Source organism: Nannospalax galili, unplaced genomic scaffold (genome assembly GCF_000622305.1).
Source record: "Nannospalax galili isolate Female #2095 unplaced genomic scaffold, S.galili_v1.0 scaffold735, whole genome shotgun sequence".
NCBI lineage: Eukaryota > Metazoa > Chordata > Mammalia > Rodentia > Spalacidae > Nannospalax > Nannospalax galili.
Window position 1 is genome coordinate 1,363,158 of NW_008337053.1, and position 22,504 is coordinate 1,385,661.

General features: G+C 42.4%; 1 protein-coding gene across 2 annotated transcripts in view; it reads left to right on the plus strand.

The window, feature by feature from the left end:
- Dtwd1 (DTW domain containing 1) overlaps positions 1-14,391 on the plus strand; it is a 34,233-nt gene extending 19,842 nt beyond the window's left edge. For both annotated transcript variants that reach the window (XM_029562950.1, XM_008831796.3), the window contains exon 5: positions 9,298-14,391. In XM_029562950.1, coding sequence (XP_029418810.1) covers positions 9,298-9,545 — 248 coding nt within the window. In that variant the 3' untranslated portion in view covers positions 9,546-14,391. The remainder of the gene's footprint in view (positions 1-9,297) is intronic.
- Positions 14,392-22,504: the final 8,113 nt, after the last annotated feature.

A 22,504-nucleotide genomic window follows, 5' to 3' on the forward strand; every position in this document is an offset into this window, starting at 1 on the left:
TAGAGATATGGACACTGGTTCAAGTCGATCTGGTGGGGTCTCCTTGGCCTCCTTGATCAAGAGGACATGTGACCCACCACCATTACAGGTCATTTTGAGAAATGCTCATAGTCCCTGGAACTAGTCGACCTAGGAGGGCAATGGAGAAAAAGTGTCCTTTATGTCCCTCTGGCCAAATTATTATAGACCTCAAAGTATGTCTGTTAAATACCCAAGAGGGTTAGTTCCACCAGTCTTGCATTTTTAATTACTGTGTGTCATGTAGATAAATCTTGGGCAAAGACCAGTTGTTCTCGATAAACCTTACCTAGACATACATTTCTTGATCTGCTATGTATGGTTTTTCATTAGTTTGTAGGAGTAATATGGTTCCCTCTGGTTTTCAAAACTAGCTAGGCATATGTCAATAGGTTGTAGGAGTAATATGGTTCTCACTGGTTTTCAAAGCTCACTGGTTTTCAAAGATAGCTAGGCACTGTTTATCTCTCATATTGTCTCACCTCTCACATTGTCTCACCCCTATATCATGGATTTCCCACTTAAGATGCCCCCATTTCCCCCCTTCTCCCTTACTAATACCCTTGGCATTGTCTCATAAAAATCTGGAATGAAAGAGTTCAGACCTGGTGCAGGGGCTTCACAACCCCTTAAAACCCAGATGCTTTCTCTTATTTTGTAACATCATTACTTTCATCCTTATACTAATTATATGACTGACAATCAGTGAGACATTTGCATATATTCCAGTCAAAACAAGCACAAAGAGCAGTGTGTGTTCTACTAAAAGCCCAAATGAGTGGCTTTCCTATAGGATCTACCTCTGTATTTCTGTTTTCCTTTCTTTGGCCAGAACTGGTTCATTTGATTATCCGACTGTAAGGAAGTCTGGCTAATTGTTGATATGACAGGAGAGAGTAAATATTGAGAAGCACTGGGCATTTTCTGCTGCATAATCTGTTATGAGAATCAGGTAGATAGATGAGACATTTGAATGGGTTTGCAGTGCAGTGGCAGCATAGAGAAGACTGCTTGGGATCTGGAGAGTTCTCAGAGGAGCTGTTGCCTCTGTGGAAATGTTGATGGCCAAGAGGTGAGAGGGGACATTTCCTTCCATCAAGATAGGAAATTTCTAAGGAACCAGCATATATAAGGTACAAAAAATTTTGCATTCAAGAAAATGAAAAAAGGTAGTATGGTCTAATATAAGATAGAATTGCAGAAGAGAGTGGAGAAATTCAAATTATGTTATCCTCTGGGAATCTGATCCATCTGTGATCAAATTGTGTTGTAAGTCTAGTGGGAAGAACTGAGCTGGGACTTGACTTCTAGTTCCAGTTCTGCTATTAAATAGTTTTATTTTGAGGAAGGGCTATTGTATTGAAAAACCTCCACAGTGATTTCCATAGTGACTGAACTAGAATAAGGGTTCCTCTTTCTCTACATGCTCCCCGACACATGCCATTTGTTTTCTTCATAGACATTTTGACTGGAATGAGATGGAATCTCTAAGTAGTTTTAATTTGCATTTCCCTGATGGCTAAAGATATTGAATATTTTTAAAAATTGCCATCTCCATTTCTTCTTTTGAGAACTGACTGTTTAGTTCATTGGTCCATTTATTGATTGCAGTTTGTTGTTTTTGGTGTTTACATTTTACAATTCTTTATGTATTCTAAATATTAACCCCCTGTCTGAAGAGTTCCTTCCATTATGTTGGCTGTCTGTACATTCTGCTAATAATCTCTTTTGTTGTATAGAAGGTTCTTAATACCACATCATCACATTGTCAGTCTTGGGGTTATCTCCTGAGCTATTGGAATTCTATTCAGAAATTTCTTGCCTTTACCTATATACCTAAGTATTTTACCGTAGCCATTTCAGCATTTTGAATAGATTCTTGTGAAGGATGAGAGATAAGGATCTAACTTAATTCTCCTGCAGGTGGGTAACCAGTTTTGTTATCATCATTGATTGAAAAGATTTTTTTTTTCATGGTTCATGTTTTTGACACCTTTGTAAAAAACTAGGTGTATGTAGATGAATGAGTTTATCTCTGTGTCTTCTGTTTTGTTCCATTGTTCAACACATTTGCTTTTGTGCCAGTCCCGTGTTTTCTTTGTCACTATGGCTCTGTAATGCAGCTTGAGGTAAGGTAATGTGATTCTTCCAGCTATGCTTTATACTTGGATTTGCTCTGGCCATCCATTGTCTGGTGTTTCTGTATGGTTTTTAGGATTGTTATTTCTAGTTCTATGAAGAATGTCATTGGAATTTTGATGGAGATGATATTGATCTCAGATTGATTTTGGTGGTATATTCATCTTCATCCATCCAAGAGTATCAGTGGTCTTTCCAACATCTCATGGCCTCTTCAGTTTTGTGTTTCAGCGTCTTAAAGGTTTTCCTTATAGAGATTTTTCATTTCCGTGGTTAGGCTCTTTTTAAATATTTGGGGTATTTTGAGGCCATTGTGATGTGATAGTTTTCCTCACTTTTTTTTCCCTGCAAATCCATTATTATTGTAAAAGCTACTGATTTTTGTGTATTGATTGTGTATCCTGTGACTTTACTGAACCTGTGACTTTACTGAATGTGTTTATTAGATCCAAAAATTTTCTGGTGAATTCTTTCATCCATTTTGTGAACTCATCATCCTTGTTTTCCAGTGTTGAGAAGCTGTCAGCTTGTGGGGTGTGTTGCCCCATGTTTTTGTGTTTCTTTGTTGTGTTTTGCACATATGTTGGGGTAGATGCAAGTTTTTAGCTTTTCCTTTTTCCCCAGTTGTTTTTATTTGTTCTATTTTATGTGAGTCCTGCTGGTGGGAGGGGGGTTATCTTCTTGGACTTATGTTCAGGAGGTGGACGAGCAGTATAACAGCCACAGTGGTTTGACAGAGGTCTCCTTGTTAACACCGAAGATACTGTGCTCTTGCCTCCTGAACCCTAAGGAGGTTTGGGTGGAGACAGTGTAGTATATTTAAGTAGTGAAATGAAAGGGAGCAGAAGCAGGAATAAGTGTAGATAGAAGAACAGAGGGGAAGAGGTATGGAAAGCAGAAGGGAAAATGTGTGTGCTAAGCTGGCAAAAAGGACAGATAGAAGAACTTTTCCAACAAGATACAGGTGCAACATACCAACGGACACTTAGAATACAAAGTGCATGTTTTAAGACAAAATAAAAGGTGTCTCAAAAACCTAAACACACACAAAAGTGTGTGAGTGATGGTTGAACTTGGAGGTGGAAGAATTTTTATTTTTTAATTATTATTTGGGCTTTTTTGAGACCAGGTCTCATTATGTAGCCCAGGCTGGCATGGAACTTGCTATGTAGACTTGGCTAGCCTTAGACTCACAGGTATTTGCCTGCCTCTGCCTGCAAAAGGTTGAGATTGAAGACAAGCACCATAGCACCTGGTGGGAAGTAGAATTTTGCACCTACTATTTGAGTTGGGTTAGCCAGATATTATTGTGTGGAAAGAGGCAAGGGGAGAGAGGAATGTTACCATGGAGTTTGTCTTTAGCAACTGGAAGGTAGAAATGCTGTGGACTGAAATAGAAAAGTACAGGTTTCTGGGATGCTCAGAAAGTGGATTTTTGGCTATGTTTTTGTCCTACAAGACTAAGTTCTAAGGGATTCAGCTTAGAGTTGTGGGTCACAGCAGTGATTCTGTGAACTAAGGGTCATATTTTTGAGGGGCATCTTTAGGCCAATACAGTGGATGTCTGATTGTGGTAGTTGTAGACCAGTTTACTGGGCTGTGATAGATATCTCAGAGTCAGAGAAAGGGAGGAGCAGCCTCAAGGGAAGGGGTGTGTGAGGGAGGGAGATGTGCCAGAGGTCCTTGGGTTAGAGGCAGAAGCAAGTGAAGATGGAAGTAGGCTGATAGGGGAACCAGGGATTATGCTTTTTTGTATCTCTGTGGGTTCATTAGTTTTTTTTGGGGGGGGTTCTTTTTGAGACAGGATCTCGTAGCCCCAGCTAGCCTGGAACTCTCTATGTAGACCAGGCTAGCCTTGAACTCACAGAGATCTGCCTGCCTCTGCCTCCCAAGTGCTGGGATTAAAGATATGCACCACCATGCCCGGCAGGTTCATTAGCTTTTGGGGGGACACTCATGGTGCCTGTTAGTCTCTGCTGGGCTGTTGGTATAGCTTAGTGGCTTGGGATGAGAAGCTGGGGGCTGAGTTTTGAATCTGCATAAGTAGGCTGGTAAAGGGACAGCATGCAGAGCCCAGCACCGACAGTCCTAGTTCTGAGTGACTTGAGCATTGAAGGTAGGAATAGGTAGGAGAATTACGAAGGAAGGACTGGGTGCTGCCACCTCAAGTCAGTGGAGTCTTCTGGAGGTGTGGAGCAGGACAAGCTCCTGATTGCTATCACAAGGCAGCCATATGTAGAGGAGCATGGGGAGGAAGCAAGAAGACGGTTATGTGGGCCATAGGATGGGTCATGGGGTCTGTGGTGAGAGTGTTCAAGAACGATTGTATATGTACAGACATATGAGGCAACGGGGCCAGGGCCTGAGGGAAAAGCCAGTGATTCCCCCTAAGCCTGGGAGGCAGAAGCTGATGGCTGACATATTCTACTGGTCCATCTGCCTTCCTGAGACATGAAGAGAGTAGCATTCATGAGCACTGACGCTTGAGAGAGGGGATTACTTGGAAATGTATTTGTGGAAAGGATCTAGTTACAGAAGAAGGACTGTTGCCAGAGAAGTGGCAGTACGTGGAACTGGGGCCCAAATGCATCTGCCTATGCTCCCTTCCCTCCACCCTGTTTCTCTGCTATCTTTTGGTTTGGTGACTTAGCTGTTGCCATCATGGCAGGACTAGGTGAACTTTGAGGATGTGGCTGTGTACTTCTCCCAAGAGGACTAGGGGCTTCTTAATGAGGCTCAGAGGCTCCTGTACCGTGATGTGATGCTGGAGAACTTTGTACTTGTGACCTCCCTAGGATTTGCATCTTCCAAGTCCTGTGTGATTTCGCACTTGGAGCAGGGTAAAGAACCCTGGGTGCCTGACTGGATAGATGTGTCACATCCAGCTATAGGAGAGGCCAAGAGGGAGCCCAGGCTTGGTTGCTGGCATGTAGTGGAGGGTTCTGTAGAGGAAGTGTTCCAGTTTGAGACCCATAAGGCCTAGTTGAAGGCCTATTCCTGTGACGTGTGTCCCAGTATTAAAAACATTTTGCACCTTGCTGAACGTGAGGGAACACAACTTGGACAGAAGCCATATACATGTGAGGCATGTGGCAGAAGCTTCTGGATCAGAGTGAACCTTCACCAGCCAAAGGAGCATAGTGTTAAAAAGCACTTCATGTGCTGGGCAGTATGAGAACATCCTAGCAGGCCATAACCTCCAGCACCAGGCCACCACCAGCAAAGGGAAGTTGTACAGGAACACCCAGCATAGGGCAGTCTTCCCATCAGGCAGCCACAGGCAGCAGCAGGAGTCTATAGTACACAGAAGCCTTTCAAATGCAGTGACTGTGAAACAGGCTTCAGAAGGCCTTTGCTCTCCTTGACCACCTGATAGCTCACTCTGAAGAGAAACACTTCAGATGCCCAACAATGGGAAATGGCCCCAAGGAGAACTTAAATCATGTGAATGACCAAAAATTTCACAATGAAAAAACATCTCATGTACATAAGGAATGTGGAAAGGCTTTCACTCACCTACTGAGATCACATCAGAAAATTCACACTGAAAAGTCATGTCATACTTGTAGTGAATGTGGCAAAACTTTCACCTGCAAACACTCAGTAGTTCTGTGCCAAAGAGTTCACACTGGTGAAAGGTCTTATGAGTGTGGCCAGTGTGGGAAAGCCTTTGCTCACAGCTTCCAAGTTCTTCAGCATCAAGTCATTCACAGCACAGAAAAGCCTTATGAATGTACATGGTGCCAGAGAGTCTTTCGTTGCATCTCTAACTTTGTTACACACCAGAAAATACACAATAGAGAAAGGCCTTATCAGTGCAATGAGTTCATTGCAGCTCACGTCTGATTCGTCATGAGAAAGTTCATTACATAGAAAGGCCTTTTGAGTGCAGTGAATGTGGGAAAGCCTTCCAACAAACTTCTAAGCTTGTTCAGCATCAAAGGATTCACACTGCAGAAAGACCTTATAAGTGCAACCACTGTGGGAAAGCCTTCAGTTGCCTCTCCAACCTTGTTCCACGCCAGCGAATTCATACTGGAGAAAAAGCCCTATAAATGCTCAAAATGTGGAAAAGTCTTCAGTCAAAGCCCTGCTCTCATTCAGCACCAGAAGGTTTACACTAGAGAAAGGCCTTATGAATGCAGTGCATGTGGGAACACCTTCAGCTATAGCTCTAACCTTGTTAAGCACCAGAAAGTTCACACTGGAAATAGGCCTTATGATTACAGCTGGTGTGGGAAAGCCTTTACTGAAAGCGCCACCCTCAGTCAGTGAAATCCACAGAGGAGAAAGGCCTTATGATTGCAGCAAGTGTGGGAAAGCTTTCCGCTTTATGTCTAACCCATCCAAGCCCCAAAAAGCTCATACTGGAGATGAGCATCCCAAATACAGTGGACATGGGAACACCTTCAGCCATGGCTCCAGTCTGTCTCAGTACCAGGAAAGTGACACTGGAAAGAGATCTTAGAACTGTGGCCAGTGTGGTAATGCACTTGGCTGGGGCTTTCTTCTGCTTCAGTGTAAAAGGACTCACTCATGAGAAAACTTAGGTGAGAACCTTTGGAAGGAAGCCAGCAGACAAAAGATGAAACTTCTGTCCCAACATTTCTCATGTTTTCCTTGGTTCTATCCATCAAGATGCTGTACCAGGTTCCGTCACAATTTTCCTAGGGTCTGGTAGCCTCTCCCTGCTACCCGGAATGGAGGATATTGAAGATCTTTCGGTTTTGGTCTCCATCTTATGACTTTGGGTCTGTTCCTTCCCACTGGATGCAGCAGCGCGACCCTTGTTCTGCCTGCACACTTCCCATGCTTCCAGAAGGTCTCTTGCTGCACCAGGCACTTGTGATGGAGGGTTGGCGATGATGTGTTGTTTGAGTTTCTCAACTTTAGGGTTACTTACCCTTTTGACCATGGGTTACTGAGCCATTATCATTTGCAGGCAGATTCTGGGGTTTGCTCTGACGTCCTCTGCCGTCCATTCCCGTGGCACAGCTTACTTGCTCCTTTGGACAGTAGTGCGGAGGGATTGTAGGCATTGAAAATCTCAATTTCAAGCTCCTGGGCCCTTCCTCTGGCACTTGCCCAAATCTGCTATGGCAGTTCCACCTCCAGTTTTGGTTTCCAGCAGCATGAACTGTTTCTCTGCTGGTCCCAGCCAGGAATGTAAGTTCTTTAAGGCAGTTTCCTCTGGGGCCGTGTGCCCAGCTCTGATTCTGATGGACTCTGCCCAGAGTGCTTCCTGGCAGGGGGAATAGCTATGGCCTGTAGACAGCTGGCTCTTTGTTTTGCTGCTGCAGTGGCAGAAGTTCCCTGCAATCCCTCGTCATTTTTACTGCATTTATTAGATGCAGCTCTTGCTCTGTTCTTGTTGAGACGAAGTCTGTTCTTACTTCAACTGTGTCTTTCCCTGGTTCACGGCGTCCTTTCAGCTATCTTACCCAGAACTAGTACACCCCCTTCAATAACTGCTTTTAAGATCTTCTCTTGATTTCTTCGTATGGTTTTCTGCTTTAGATACACTGTGTTTCATAATTTTGTGGGTGTAGATTTAAAAAATAATAATTTCTGGAAAAGTCATAGTCACTGTCTTACAGTAATACCTCCAATCTACTCTGCTCTCTCCTCCCCTGATTTTTAGACACTTGATCCTCCAGATCTCTTCATGTCTTCATATTTTTTAGATCTTGCCTCTTCATGCCAGAAAACTGAAACATGAGAAATAGAATTGATTGATGACACAGAGATACCTAGTTGGCTAGTGAGCCAATTTTGTGCTAACTTCTCCCCTTTATTTCCCTTTTTAAAAGGGGGCTGGAGGGGCAGGTATGGTGGTGCACGCCTTTAATCCCAGCACTTGGGAGGCAGAGGCAGGCAGATCTCAGTGAGATCAAGGCCAGCTTGGTCTACATAGTGAGTTCCAAGCCAGCTGGACCTATAGGAAGACCCTGTCTCACACACACACACACACACACACACACACACAAAAAAAAAAAAAAAAAAAAAAAAAAAAAAAAAAGATAAAGAAAAGGACTGGGAGATGACTCATTGGGTAAAGTTCCTTGAGTTTGGATCCCCAATAGCCACATGAATGCTGGGTAGCATAGCCGCCCACCTGTAATCCTAGTGCTTGGGAGCTAGAAACAGGAGTTCCCCAGACAAGCTGACTAGCTAGACTAGCTGAATCAATATCTGTGAGGCCTGCACCCAGCAAAAGACCCCTGCCTCAATAAATACAATGAAGAGCAATCACGGAAGGCACTTGATGTCAACCTCTGGCCTCCACACACACACACATACGTACCTACATACCATGTCCTCTCACAGACCTGCAGAGATGCATGCATGCATAACATACAGATGTACATGGAAAAAATTTTAATTTTAAAAACTGAAAGTATCCTCAAAAATGGCAAATAAATATAATGTGAATCAGACAGAGTACTGGTCCAAGGAACTAAAAGCATTCTGGGTTTGTACATTGCCTCCTGAGTTGTAGCGGTAAGAATGCTATTTCATTAATGATTCCTTCTTTAACTGAGAAAGAACAAGGCACTCGAGCTGATGAGGTCAGGGAGGCTCTGCTGCATGGGTATCAGAGCTAAGGAAATAGCTCTAGGTATTCTGTTCATGAACATAGAGCCTCACATGAACTTGGAAGTGAACTACTTCACTAGTCAGGACCAGCGTGCTGTTCATCTCTCGGTGTGTTTCAGAATGTTTTAAAAATTAGTTTATCAAGTAAAATAAATCCTTTTGCAAATGGGTGAATGTTGTTTTTTCATAGGCCAAATTTAAAAAGAAACTGATAGAGGATAGATAGAAGTGAACATCTTAAATGTTAACTACTTTTAATTTATTGCTACAAGGTCTGAGACTCGTGATAACTGCTCTGGATATGATCCATTCTGTACCTTATGTTGTTTCTGTGTGTACCTTAAAACATGTAAGTAATATCCCATTTGAGTTGAAATTGAAGGAACTTACCTGCACTGCTTTTAAAAATCCTTAAAGTAGTTAAGGGGAGTCATTATCTCTGTATCAAGACGTTTTATTGTACCAGTCATTGATGTTAGTCTCAATGATAATGTGATTGAGAAGTATTTCTATATTCCTTTTGTTTGTTTGTTTGTTTGGCAGGGTTATTACAAGTTGAACTGAAAACAAGAAAAACCTGCTTTTGGCGCCATCAGAAAGGAAAGCCAGATACGTTCCTCTCCACGATTGAGGCCATCTACTACTTCCTAGTCGACTACCACACTGAGCTGCTGAGAGAGAAGTACAGAGGGCAGTACGACAACCTTCTGTTTTTCTACTCTTTCATGTACCGCTTGGTAAAGAATGCCAAAGGTGCTGGAGGGAAGGGGAAAACAGAGCTTACCCATTAGCTTTGCACAAGCCCCTTGTCACTGTACTGTGCTAAAATTAATAAACTTGTGTGCTTTGGGAACTAATCATGCATATGCCTGTAAGGATACTTGGAAAAGTTCCATTTTCGTCCGTTTTACCACATTTTTTAAAACAAAAATTGTATCCCAGGCAATTTTTGAGAGGTGGAATTGACTGAAAGACTCAGTCCAGAAGCCACGTGCCCAGTTTTGGCACATCTCAGTTGCACTGTACATTTCAGTATGATGTGTTCTATTTACGTAATTGTCATTGTGTTCTGATTAGAGAGCTTGTTATTTTTTCACTCATGCTCACCCCCCACCTTTTGATTTAGATGAAGTCAGAATTTGGGGCCTGAAAAAAAACTGAACCATAATCTGCTTGAGGTTAATGATGAAAATGGGCAAAACTAGTTTGTGGTGCTGCTTCTCTAAGTCCGCTCTTACCCTTTCCATCTGCCTGGCATCTGCTTTAAGAAAAAAATGCTAAGTCATTTCTTCCTGCCGGATGGATGGGCATATGACCTATTTTAGCAAGATAACGGCCACAGCATTTCCTAAACATGGGCTGACCTGAGGCTGAGTACATGGCCCAGCAGCTCCAGGGTCCATTCTGTGTGTTAGGGACACTGTAGGAGATGGGGTTTATTTTTCAAAAAGCAATATGGTTCCGTGGTGAAGAGTTCAGGCTCTGAAATTGGACAACCGAGTCTTGGTCTCAGCTTTGCTTTTCCATTTCCCATCCTCTGTTCTTTTCTCAGCTGAACAGAGTCAGCAGTGCAGTGGCCACAGGAATGTTAAGATGAGCAGAATCTGTATGTAAGCAGCTTTCACCAGTGTCTGGAATGCAAGTACTAGATGTATGTTTATTCCTTTAGAATTGTGAACTAAAAATGATTTCAGCCTTAAGCTCTGGTGGCCACCTATTCTGTGAGAAGAGCCAATCTTGGAATGAATTCAGAAACGAAAAGCAGAGAGGTCAGTCCGGTGACCTCATTCATTTAATCACAGAGATGCCCTGTGGCGGATGGACCTCCTGTGCTGGATGGCTTGTGTCCTCTGGATCTGCCCCATTGTTTTCTCTCTGCCCTCCGCTCTGGTAGGGAAGCTCACTTGCTCGGTGGGTTTCAGCTGATTTAGCAAATGGGAAGAACCAGCAGGAGCCTGGAGTTTGAGAATATTGTTCTAGCTTCCTTTCTGTTGTTGTGATAAAATATCTTGATAAAAAGCAACTTAGGAGAGAAAGGGTTTATTTTAGCTCACAGTTTCAAGTTATCATCTGTCATTGAGGGGAGGTCACAGCAGCAGGAACTTAAAACAGCGAGTCACATCACAGCCACAGTCAAGAGCAGAGGCCAGTGAATGCTTGTGTGCTTTCATGCTCAGCCAGCTTTCTCTAGTCTTCTACGGTCCAGGGCCCAAACCGGTGCCAGACTTTCAGGCTGGGATTTTACATTGATTAGGGCCATCAAGACAACCCTACAGACATGCTCACAGGCCGACCTGATCCAGGCAACCCCTCACTGAGATTCTTCCCAGGTGATTCAAGATTGCCAGTGTTGACAATTGAAATGAACCACTGTAAATATGAAAACATTGATTTTCTTGGTCACTATGAGTTGTCCGTGTTCCTTTATAGATTGCAATCCTGTGAGGTATCCTTTCCCTTACCAAGTAGTTATTCCAGTTTCAGGTCCTTGCTCCCTCTGTCCATTTTCATTCAGGGCAGTAATGGGCTCCACCTGGTATTAAGTCCCAGCGGCAGTTTCTCTAACCCTGCCAGGGCCTTCATAAGCAGCCATTTCATTGCACACCTCTCAGATGCCCTCATCTGAAATCATCTGCTTCCTTCTGGGATTTGGACTGTAGAAATGAGAAGTAATAATATATCTCAAAAAATATGCACTTGGGACACAATATCATTATGTGGAAAAAAACATTCTTGGTGAAATTACTTTGTTGCAAATTACATTTCCCTCTTGAAGACTCAAAAGGCACAGCATGTTAAAGGTTCTGAGAATTCCTGAAATAACCATTCTGGACCTCATGGAAGCAAGTGTGTGTTAAAATCAGTAGAATGTGTGATGCCTATTAATGTCCTGTGGACATTGAGATACTGTGGTTCAGATCAATTCGTGAGGATACATATGTGACTTAGAGATGTTAGATACATGGCTGATAGGACATATGACTAGTTTGTGGCAAGGCCTGGTCCGAAGCCTGAGGTTTCTGACTTGATTGGTTCTGAGAGCTACTGTTACAGTGCTGTGTGGACTGCATAAGGTTTGGCATGGCCTCCATTATGCACTTACTGGCTCACTTTATTTAGCAGTTATTTTACAAACTTGGGATTAAAGTAAAGTTCTTCATGTTTGAAACTTGGCCCTAGAAATAGAGGAAGGCTTGATTGACTTAAATAGAGCCAAAGTCTAGATTTGGAGTATAAATTTAGACTTCCTGGACAAAATCTATTTCTATTTACCTGGCTCCACATACCAACTAGCATAATAGTTAAAAGGGAAATGGAAGAGAGAGAATAATCGTGTCACTCATTTGCCTGTCTCACGGCAACCTAAGAAAGATGACCACATACTTCAGAGAGGGTAATATACAACCACAGTCAGATAAGAGCTCAGGTTCTTTCCAAAAGAAGATAATACCTGCTAGAACAGTGAACTGACTATATTTGTCTTGTTTTTCTTGGCATGATAGACTACAGAAATGGCCCTAACCTGCTTTTCTCCAAACTGATGTCCCTTCAGTTCCTTTGAAGTTCCCTCTCACTATGAGTCTGGACCACATTTCTAAGACTGCTGCATTTCTGGTTTTGTGGTTTGGCTCTTGACATACAAATATGCATGGCTGTGTTAGCCGGCTGGAGGATGAGGTAGTGAGAGCAGAGCGAGGTTGCCCTGTCACTCTTGCCCCTGTGTGCCTGTGTAGATTGGCTGATAACCAGTCACCAGATATTCCTGTGATCTCCAGCCAAAGTCAGGACAGATACCTACTGACTCCTGACATGTGAGCAAGGAATGTCTTATCTCACTGACATTTAACTGTAGTTTACAGCATTATTGTGCCAGTAGACAGTATATCTTTGTATACTATAGCAGATGCATCTCAGGCACCCCAGAACATTCTTGGCCCAACTATTTCCTAGGCCCTTGACAAGTGACTTTGTCTTAGTCACAGAATGCCAGCAGGCTTATGTGATTCCCTGGTGACTACCAAAAGGGGTTTGGGATGCAGTCCACAATGTTGGTGAAACTAAGTTAATGAACTGAAGTTATCAGGTAAATTCCTCTCCCTTTGGACGACTGTCTCCAAGAACTGTCTCATCCTGATCATGCGATATAACCACTTTGCTAAGCTAAGGCTTGCCAAGAGATTGACAGTGTTTCTTCATGGCTTTTCATGCAGCAGGAGCAGCTGTCAGCAAGTCATCAACTGACTTGTTTCCATCCCTGTACTTCCATCCTTCACTTTTACCATCCAGGATTTTGTATTCTAATAAAGTCGTTGATGTAATCTTTCTAGGGAAGCCAGATAATTTGGTCAGGATTTGGTCAGGAAAGTAGATTCATTTAAAGTGTTGACATAGTTTTTAAACAAGTTTAATAAATGAATTAGGGCTTACCTAAAGGTGGAATTATTGGGAGAGTTGAGTCTGGAAGGCTTCAGCAGGGAAGGCTTAGAGAAAGAGACACCCACAGACACTCAGACTGCCCATGACTTATAGAGATATCTAAGTCTTAAGCACTTTTAGCTTCTCGTTTGGTAGTCCTAGATGCCCTTTGGTTCAGGTAGCAGTACTTTCTTAATCTGTTTGGAAGTCTTAAAAGAAAGTACACGGATACATATTTTATTTTGTCTTTTCTTTGAGGCCGTGTTGATTCGGTCTTTGTCCTAGGTCTGTCTTTCATTATTATATCTTATTTGTTGAAAAAGAATTTCATTTCCCAGTCCTGAATCCTAGGTTCTGTGTTTCCTCTCGATTCCATTTTTATGCCCACCTCATCATTTGTGAGCTTCTGTCTTTCTTATAGTGCCATATATATAGTGGGTAATAGCTTCTTTAAAACCTCTGCCTCAGAATTCACCAAATATCATAAGTGCATTAGGTACATGGTCTTCCATCTTACTGGAAGATAATGTATCAAATTTTTTTGTCTTGAATACTGACATTAAAAGGCCCCAGTGAAAAACAAACATTTAGTGAACCTAGATTGAAGACCACCAGCCAAAAATCAGTACCTATTCATAAGAGCCAGTTATTGCCAGATAGTTGGTAAAATGGAACCAACATTTTTGAATGAAAAAATGGAAGCTAGAAATACAAGGAGACAGACAAGTGGGGAACAAAAGAAAAGATGTAATTGGATATCCTAAGAAAAAGTGTATTTATTAAAAGTAAGAATGGGATAATATGAAAAGTAATAAAAAAGAGATCCTAGAAACTTAAAAAGGAATTGCTGAAATAATTCAATATAGGAGTTGGCATATAAAATATAAGAATATTAAAATCCTGATTTCTAATGCTTAGGTCTGATCTTGTTAAAAGCTGTAACCAGGGACATGGGCACATTGCTTAGTAAACAAACAAAGCCACCTGAAATGGAAAGATGTAATAATGCGTGTATTAGCCAGACCCTTTGTTGTAAAGGAAAAGACTGGAGACTAAATATTGACTGCAAATTCACATTAGGTGAATGGGTTGAAAATCCATACACTATATATTTACCTGTATGTCCTTTGCTTATTATTGTGATGCTGGATTTCTTGCAGGGTTTTGAGATGAGCCAAAGCCCTCCTCCTAATTATTTTTAATTAAAATATTTTAATATTATTGTGTCTCTATGATTTGTGTGGGGGTTCACATGCTGCAGCATGCAAGCATGTGCAATTCAGAGGATAAATTGTGGAGTTGTGAAGTTCTCTCCTGCCTTGACACTGATTTGGGGAATTGAACTGAAGTCACCAGATATGCCTACCATGTACCTTTCCCTGCTGAGCCATCTTGTCAGCCCTCTACATTGTTTTAAACATTGTATTTTTATATCCCCTTGAGGCAAGTACAGTCTTATTTTACATGTTAGTTATGGAAAATACCGTGTAGCTCATTGCATATTTATGGTAGAATTGTGTCATGAAGAAATTTGTCTCACCTGTGTTTTAATGTCCACAAGCCCAGTTGACTGTTCATTGTCTATCAATAAGTATCTTTACTCAGTGATTCTGTCACTGTGTCACTATTACTAGAATTAATTAACTAGCTTTATAATTAACAGCAGTCTTGCCTTTCTTTATTAAAGTTTTTTTGTTTTTTTGTTTGTTTGTTTTTGTTTTTTTAAGCAGAGACTCACTCTGTATAGCCCAGTCTGGTCTGGAACTTCCTATTCACGATACAGCCTTGAACTATCAGCAGACCTGCATCAGTCTTGGTGGTATTGGAATTACAAGTGTGACCACCACCCTCGGTTCTACAGATATTTCTAAAATCAGTATGGAGTTTGTTTCACTCTACTTGAGATTTCTCAGAAAGGAAGGGAGAAACGATTGGGGATTAATCCCAGAGATGCATTTGAATAATGGAAGTTAGAGAGGATGGGAATTGGAAGGGGCAATTTTTTGATTCCTAAAACATAACACAATCTTTAAAATAGAAAAAAAAGGCATAACCTATGGCAAGGAATTTCAGTCGTGGACAGAGAGAACATGGTTAAGTTTTCAGAAGCAAGAAGCAAATCCCACAGAACAAGATCAGCATGCAGAGGAGTTCTCAAACAAGAAGACAGGTGGGTGATGTTTGACAATCCAGGTAAACACGGTGTTCTTCTTGGGTTCTGTGTCTAGTCATGCAGTCAGGCCAGATGTACAAGGTCTCCAAAGTTTTACTTCTGGAGGATGTTTTCTAGAAACGTGGAAGAGGAATCTAAATAGGAGGAAGAGAGAATCAAGAAAGTAGTGGAGGGAACTCTCAGGATTCCTTCCACAGAACCTTTGGGGTGTCTGCTATGTGCCAAATCTTTGGGTTGGTGATAGGTATAGGATACCAAGTACTAAGTGCTAAAACATGAAGCAAAATAAAGGACAGACCAGAACTAGACTAGACTAGACTAGTATGCAAGAGAAGGTTAAATGAGGCTACTAGTTTAAATAGGAAAGCCTCTGTGATGAGGTAAAATTGAGCAGAGACCTGAATGGAAGAGGAGAGAGTAACTGGTAACTGAGAAGTAATGTCCTCAGAAAGAGAAAGTGGGTGAAGGGCTTGAGGTATCAGTGTGTGTGGCGTATTTGAGAAATTCCAAGGAGATAAGTTTGGAACTACATGTGGGATGAAACATAATGGAAGATGAGCTCATAGGAGTCATAGTGGAACGGAAATAATCAGACCTATCTTCAGTTCCTTAGAGAGCATGGTAAGCTGTTTGGATTAATGGGTATAACAGGAAGCTATTGGATGATTGAAACAAAGGAGTGACTTGACTTACTCTGGTGTGTGTGTGTGTGTGTGTGTGTGTGTGTGTGTGTGTGTGTGTGTAGATGTATAGATGGTGTATGACAGACTTTTCTGGGGCGATATTACACACAGGTCTAGTCAGCCCAGATAGGGAACCCACAACAGACCAAAGTAATGATTGTACCAAAGTCCAACTTGGTGAACTAATGACTTTTTATTGGGGTTATTAACAGGAGTGTGGGTGAGGTGTTACTTACAGGACTAAGGGTGACTAAAATAGCAGCTGCATCACCAAAACGCCTACCTAACAGGGACAACTCATGGCTGCTGCAACCCTGGACAGGTCGGAGCATCTCCTCTCTAGCTCTGATGGTCACAGTCTTCCTCAGAAAATGTTACTCCTGCAAAGCTAGGGAGGGGCCTTCAAGACTCTTGCAAGGTTCTACTTTCCCAGACATGTGAAATATTGTTTACCTCTGGAATCTCTCCTAGCCTCCCCTTCCTGTAGGAAGTGTTTCAATTCTGAGGGAAGTGCTATACAACAGGAGGCCAAAAATTAATGTTTGGTGTCTTCCTTAATCACTCTCTACCTTATTGTTTGAGACAGGGCCTCTCACTGAGCCTGGATCTTACCAGTTCAGTTAGACTGGCCAACAAGCCCCAGGAATCTTCCTGTCTTCACTTTCCCAGTACTGGGGTTACAGGCCTGTGCTACCAAGGTCTGTTTTTTCCATGAGTGCTAAGGATTTGAACTCATGTCCTCATGCCTGCACAGCAAGTACTTAACCAACTGAGCCATTTCCTCACTTCCTGGTTTATCCTTTCGATACATATTGTTCAGTAAGAGTAAGAACGACAAGCAGAAAAGCCAAGTGCCAGTCCAGTAGTCCACCCGCAGACTAATGCTGATACCAAGAATAAGAAATGGCCACATCCTGGATGTATTCTCAAGGTAAAACCAATATGATTTGAAAATGGATTAGACATTTGTGGTAGACAAAGAAATGTGCTGCCTAGAAAGGACTTGATTTGTTTGTTGTATGGAAAACAAATCTTCCAGTCAGCAGCACTTCATCCTTAGCAGCTGTAAGTAATACTTCGACTGAAGTCACATGCATCTTATCATGAACAGCACAGTGCAGGCATGGAATCCTTGCTGATTCAGCCTAATTGATCACCCTGTGTTAGGCAATACTCAATTTAGGGTTCCCTCCACTGAAATTAGACTTCTTCGTCTGCCCAATCCTTCCTCCTCCTGTTCTCTTGACAGGTGTGTTCTCTAGTAAACGTCTCATTCCCCTAACTTCATCTCAGCATCTCCCTCCAGACCTCTTAGCTATAATAACTGGTACCAGGAAAACAGGAATTATTTGAGCTGCTAAGGATTTCATGGCATGAAACAAAAGACAGACACTTCCTGGCTCAAGTTGGTAACTTTCTCTAGTAGTAAGGTAAAAATTTATGGGAAAGAACTCAGTGGGTGGTACAGTATATCAAGTATCTCGAGATTCATAAAGGAAATAGGCTAAGAATAACAGAATTTGGTGGCCATGTCCTTCTGATGTTGCATAGAAAGAGTCCTTTGAGTGTATACAGAGCTCATGTAGAGCCTTGATTATCCTAGGAGAAGAAATACTGAAGAGCTAGCTCAGGAAGTTGCAATAGAAGCATGTAAGTGGTGTGGGCATAAGCTGTCAAATGAGAAACACTGTCTTCAGAGCCCATGCAGTGCTGACCAGCAAGCATCCAGTACTGACGAGGCAATAGCAAAAGAGCAGACTGCATAAACTGCCTGCTTGACGTAATCTGCCTGGTTTTGGTCGTTGGCCATTCAGTGATGGTATGAGGGCACACAAATGGCATGTCCACTCAGGAAGGGATAAAGACTAAAGTTTGGTTTCAGCAGCATGAGTTTCCAATGATCAGGGTTGATTTCACTCCTGCTGCTTCTAAACATAAAGTCCACCAGCAACAGAGACAGAACTGAGCCTCTGACCATCCCTCAAGACCAGGTGACAAGGTGATTGCATCGGGCTCCTTCCAAGCTGGAAGAGCAATGGTTCTCTTTCATAAAAACAGTCACACATTTTATGGGTTGATTTGCCTGCAACTCTTCAGCGAGTGTCACTGCTTGAATGCTTACAGTAGTAATAGACTCTCACCATCATGGGATCCCTAATTACATCACATCAGACCAGAAAACCCATTTTACTAAACGGAAGAATAGCAGTGGACTCACATCAACAGGATCCACTGATGGTGTATCAGTTTCTCACCACCTGAAGCTGACAGCTTTGATAGAGCACTCTCTGCAACAGCCCGAGGAAGACCTGAACTCCAGAGAAGCTCTGTGTTATGCCATGCAGTTTATATTTTAGCTTAAAGACCTTTATATGGCATGTACCCTAGCAGGAAGAAAACACGGGCATAGGAACCTGTGCATTCCTAGGGGTGAGGACAAAGGGGTGCTAAATGGACAGGCTTCCCTACCATTTACCATTACCTTCAGTGACCTATTGATGATCCATTGGTACTTATTTGTTCTTTCTGTTTTCATACTCTGAACTTTGCATGATGGAAGGGCTTGGTCTCAAAAGGAGACATACTTTACTAGGCAATATGGCAAAAATCTCATAAAAAATGGAAGCTGCATCAGCTACCTGGATATTTTTCGTTCCTTGTGCCCAGAGAGCAGCAGGCAGAAGAAGTCACTGTGTTCACAGGGATGATTGACCCTGAACACAGGGACTTGGAATCCTGTCACACAATGGGGCAATAAGAAATAAGGGTGGTGTCCTAGTTTGTTTCTCCATTGCTGTGACAAAACACTCTGACCACTACCAACTTGGGGAGGAAAGGCTTTATTCCACTTACATGTCTTGGGTCACACTTCATTAGGGAGCCCAAGGCAGGAACTCAGGGCAGGAACCTGGAAGCAGCAGCTAGAGCACAGACCATGGAGGATCACTGTTTACTGACTTGCTCCCCTGGCCCCTGCTCAGCCTGCTTTCTTATGCAACACAGGCCCACCTGTCCAGGGGTGGCACCACCCACAGTGGGCTGGGCCCTCCCACGTCACTCAACAATCAAGAAGGTGCCCCATGGACACGGCACTTACCAAGTTGGGACTACAATACAGCGGTGTGGCAGCCTCACCCTGCAAAAGGGCATGACAGTCAGAAACTCAGGCTTTTGAGGGAAGGTGAGCCCGAGTCACCTTCTAGCCACCAAAGGAAAACCGTGGAGAAACCTAGGGAAACCATGAGAATGAAAACAAAAAACCAGGTGGAGTGCTATTGCCCTCTGGGTTTGACTGCAGCAGGAAACACTGGAACTGGTTCTGTTACCCCTCCCCAACAGTTTCTGCTGTGTTCTCAATCCTGACTGTAGCACCAGGCTCTAAACTTTATCTTTCAAGTTCCCCTCAAGAAAAAAGACCCATGGAGTCCTTTCGAAGCTACTTCCTAAACAGAAGGAGAAGTAAATGTATACGGAGCAAGGGGTGGATTATGGAGGCAAAGATGTACTTTCCAGATTCACTTTGAAGAGAGGACTCAGTGCCCTGTCAGGAAGGATGGTGTCAGCAGCCTCAAACTGTCATCTCCTTCAGAGCTCACTGCAGAGGGCGGCTGTGCTTGAACTCATGTCCTCCAGGCATTTGCTGGCAGAGGTCAGCTGAACATAGCTATACATTACACTCTGGCACACACATGGGGAATAAAAACAGGAAGATGTCAGAGTTGCAAGAAATAACATTATTTGAAAATGCAAAATTTGGAGGTAGTTTATTATCCTGAAATACAGAAATTGTTATAAGAAGTGGGTTGTTACCATAACAAAAGTTTGTAGTATGAGAGTGACTTTAGGACCTGTGACAGTGGACATGGAGAGCGTGACAAGGTGCCGGCAGGTCAAGGCTGTAGAGAGTGCAGTAGGAAGAAAGATGGCCCCTTAAGTGCCTACGCCTAAGTCCCCAAACACTGACTATGCTCTTATACACAACAGAAGGAGCATTGCAGATGTGATTGAGTTAAAGATTTTGAAATGGAATGATTATCCTGGATTATGTAAGTAGTCCCAACATAGCACAAGAATCCTTAAAAATAGGAGGATATGAGGAAGAAGAGTGATTAAAAACAGGATTCACTCCACTATTGCTGGCTTTGTAAACAGACTGAGAACCACAGTCAACAATGTAGGTAGGGAGCAGATTCTCTGCAGAAACTTCAGAAGTTAGAGTTTAGCCAGAATCTTGAGTTTAACCCAGTAAGATCTGTGTTAGATTTCTAAAATATAGAACTACTTAATAATAAAGTGTGTTGCCAAAGTTTACTAAATTTACAGAGGCAGCAGAAAAATAATATGAAGCTATTAGCCAAGACTTGAAAGAATAATGAGCAAACTTTGAGAAGGTGACCTTCCTAAAGGGCATTACAGCATTTATCAGTTGTTGGAGTTTTTATTTAACTGAGACAGTGACAGAATGTCCATCTTATCATAGAAATTAGAAAATAAAGCATAGGCATTGGATAGGTCTCTTAAAGAGATTTATAGGCAAATATTGAAAGCTTTAACATTTTGTAGTTGTTTATGCTAAAAAGGAAGACCTACATGAACTAAAGAAGGAATTGGTTCAACCTGAAAGCAGAATTGAGAGGAAGTCTTTCCAAGCATTATCCGTGAGTCTTTATGGAAAAAGCAGGATGACTGGAGGGTGTAGTCAAAATCCCAGAGGAAGAAGACAGGAAACAAGTAGAGCAGTGGAGGAAAGTGCTGCTTGAGACTTGACCTGAACCAGAATCAAGGCCTAGCTCCCGCCTTTGGTGGAGATGGTAGCAACAGTTTTTGTTTCATGCCTTCTTTTCCCAACTTTTTCTGTAGTGTTTCTAGCCTGGAAAACCTGTACTGAGAAAACCACTCTTAAGCATCTATACCTGAGGAGCAATATTAGGAATTTTATCTAGGCTGAACCTGGTTTAGATAATGACACACTGAACTTAAAATTATGCCACAATGGAGTAAAAATTTTAGGGTTCAGAATAAGTGCATTTTTTTTTTCATGAGTGTGATGGTTTGAATGAAAATGTCACCCATAGGCTCCAAGTATTTGGACATTTTGTCCCCACATGGTGGCACTGTTTTGGGAGGTCTTAGAAGGTGTGGCTGTCCTGGAGGAAGCACGACACTGGGGGTGGGCTTAGAGAGTTCTTAAGCCTTGCTGGATCTCCAGTTGCTCCTTTGCTTCCTGTGCCTGCTTGATGATGTGAGAGCTTAGCGTCTGCTGCTCCTGCTCCAGCCACCTCCAGCCACTATGCCTCCCTGCCATGACAGACTGTAAATCCCCTGGAACCATAAGCTCAAATTTTTCCTTCTATAAATTGCTTGGGTCAGTGTTTCTATCACAGCAACAGAAAAGTGACTAACAAAATGAGTAAAACAAGAACTTTAGCCAGAGTGAAGAGGTCTAATCCTCCAAGATGTCCACAAACAGTTTATCCCATTCTTTAACACATACTTCTTTCAAGGAGTGGGGTTCATTCCCCTTCCCCTTCAATGTGAGTGCCTCTGTAATTTCCTTTTACTAATAAAATATAGTGCAAGTGAGATCTGACAGTTTTCACCTTCCATTTCCTGTGCCACCATTTTAAAATCTTACTGGAGAAAGAATAATGTTGAAAGTCCCTAAAGACTCGGAGGGAAAGACCACATAGAGAAAGACACAGATGACTCAGTCAGCCACACTACCTTAATATTTGGTATACTGTAACAAGAATGTTCAACTGCCAGACGTGGTGGTGCATGCTTTTAATCCCAGCATTTGGGAGGCAGAGGCAGGCAGATCTCTGTGAGTTCAAGGCCAGCCTGGTCTACATAGTGAGTTCCAGGACAGCTGGGGCTACAGGAAGACCCTGTCTCAAAAAGACCTAAAACAACAACAACAACAACAACAACAACAACAACAGTAACAACAACAACAAACAATATAAATTTCTTAAATTTCTGGAAGATGGAAGGCTGGGAGGGGTAGATCAAGGCCCCATCAGGTTTGTGTGGTTGGCAAGAGCTCTCTCCCAGATTTGCAGATAATTATCTTCTTGTTATAGCCTCACATGGATAGAGCTTCTGTCTTTTCATCCCTTAGGAGGCCACCAACCCTGTACTGGAGCTCTACCCTCATGCCCTCTTGAAACATAATTATAAAAATACCTACATCTAAATACAGCACAGCAGTTATCTATATGGATTTTTGGAGGAAGCAAATATTTCGCCCCAGACCACTAATGCCCTAGAAAAGTGAGAAAAGTTTTGAACCATCAATCTCAGATTGGCTGGTAGCTGAATGGCAGGTACATGAGTGACCCCAGATGATAACATATAGAGTGGAAAAACCACAAGTCAATCACAGAAACATAAGAAATTTAAAAATCATTGTTTTTGTCATTAAGTTTTGGGGTATTTTGTCACAAACAATAAACAATGGTTGCAACAATCTTTTTGT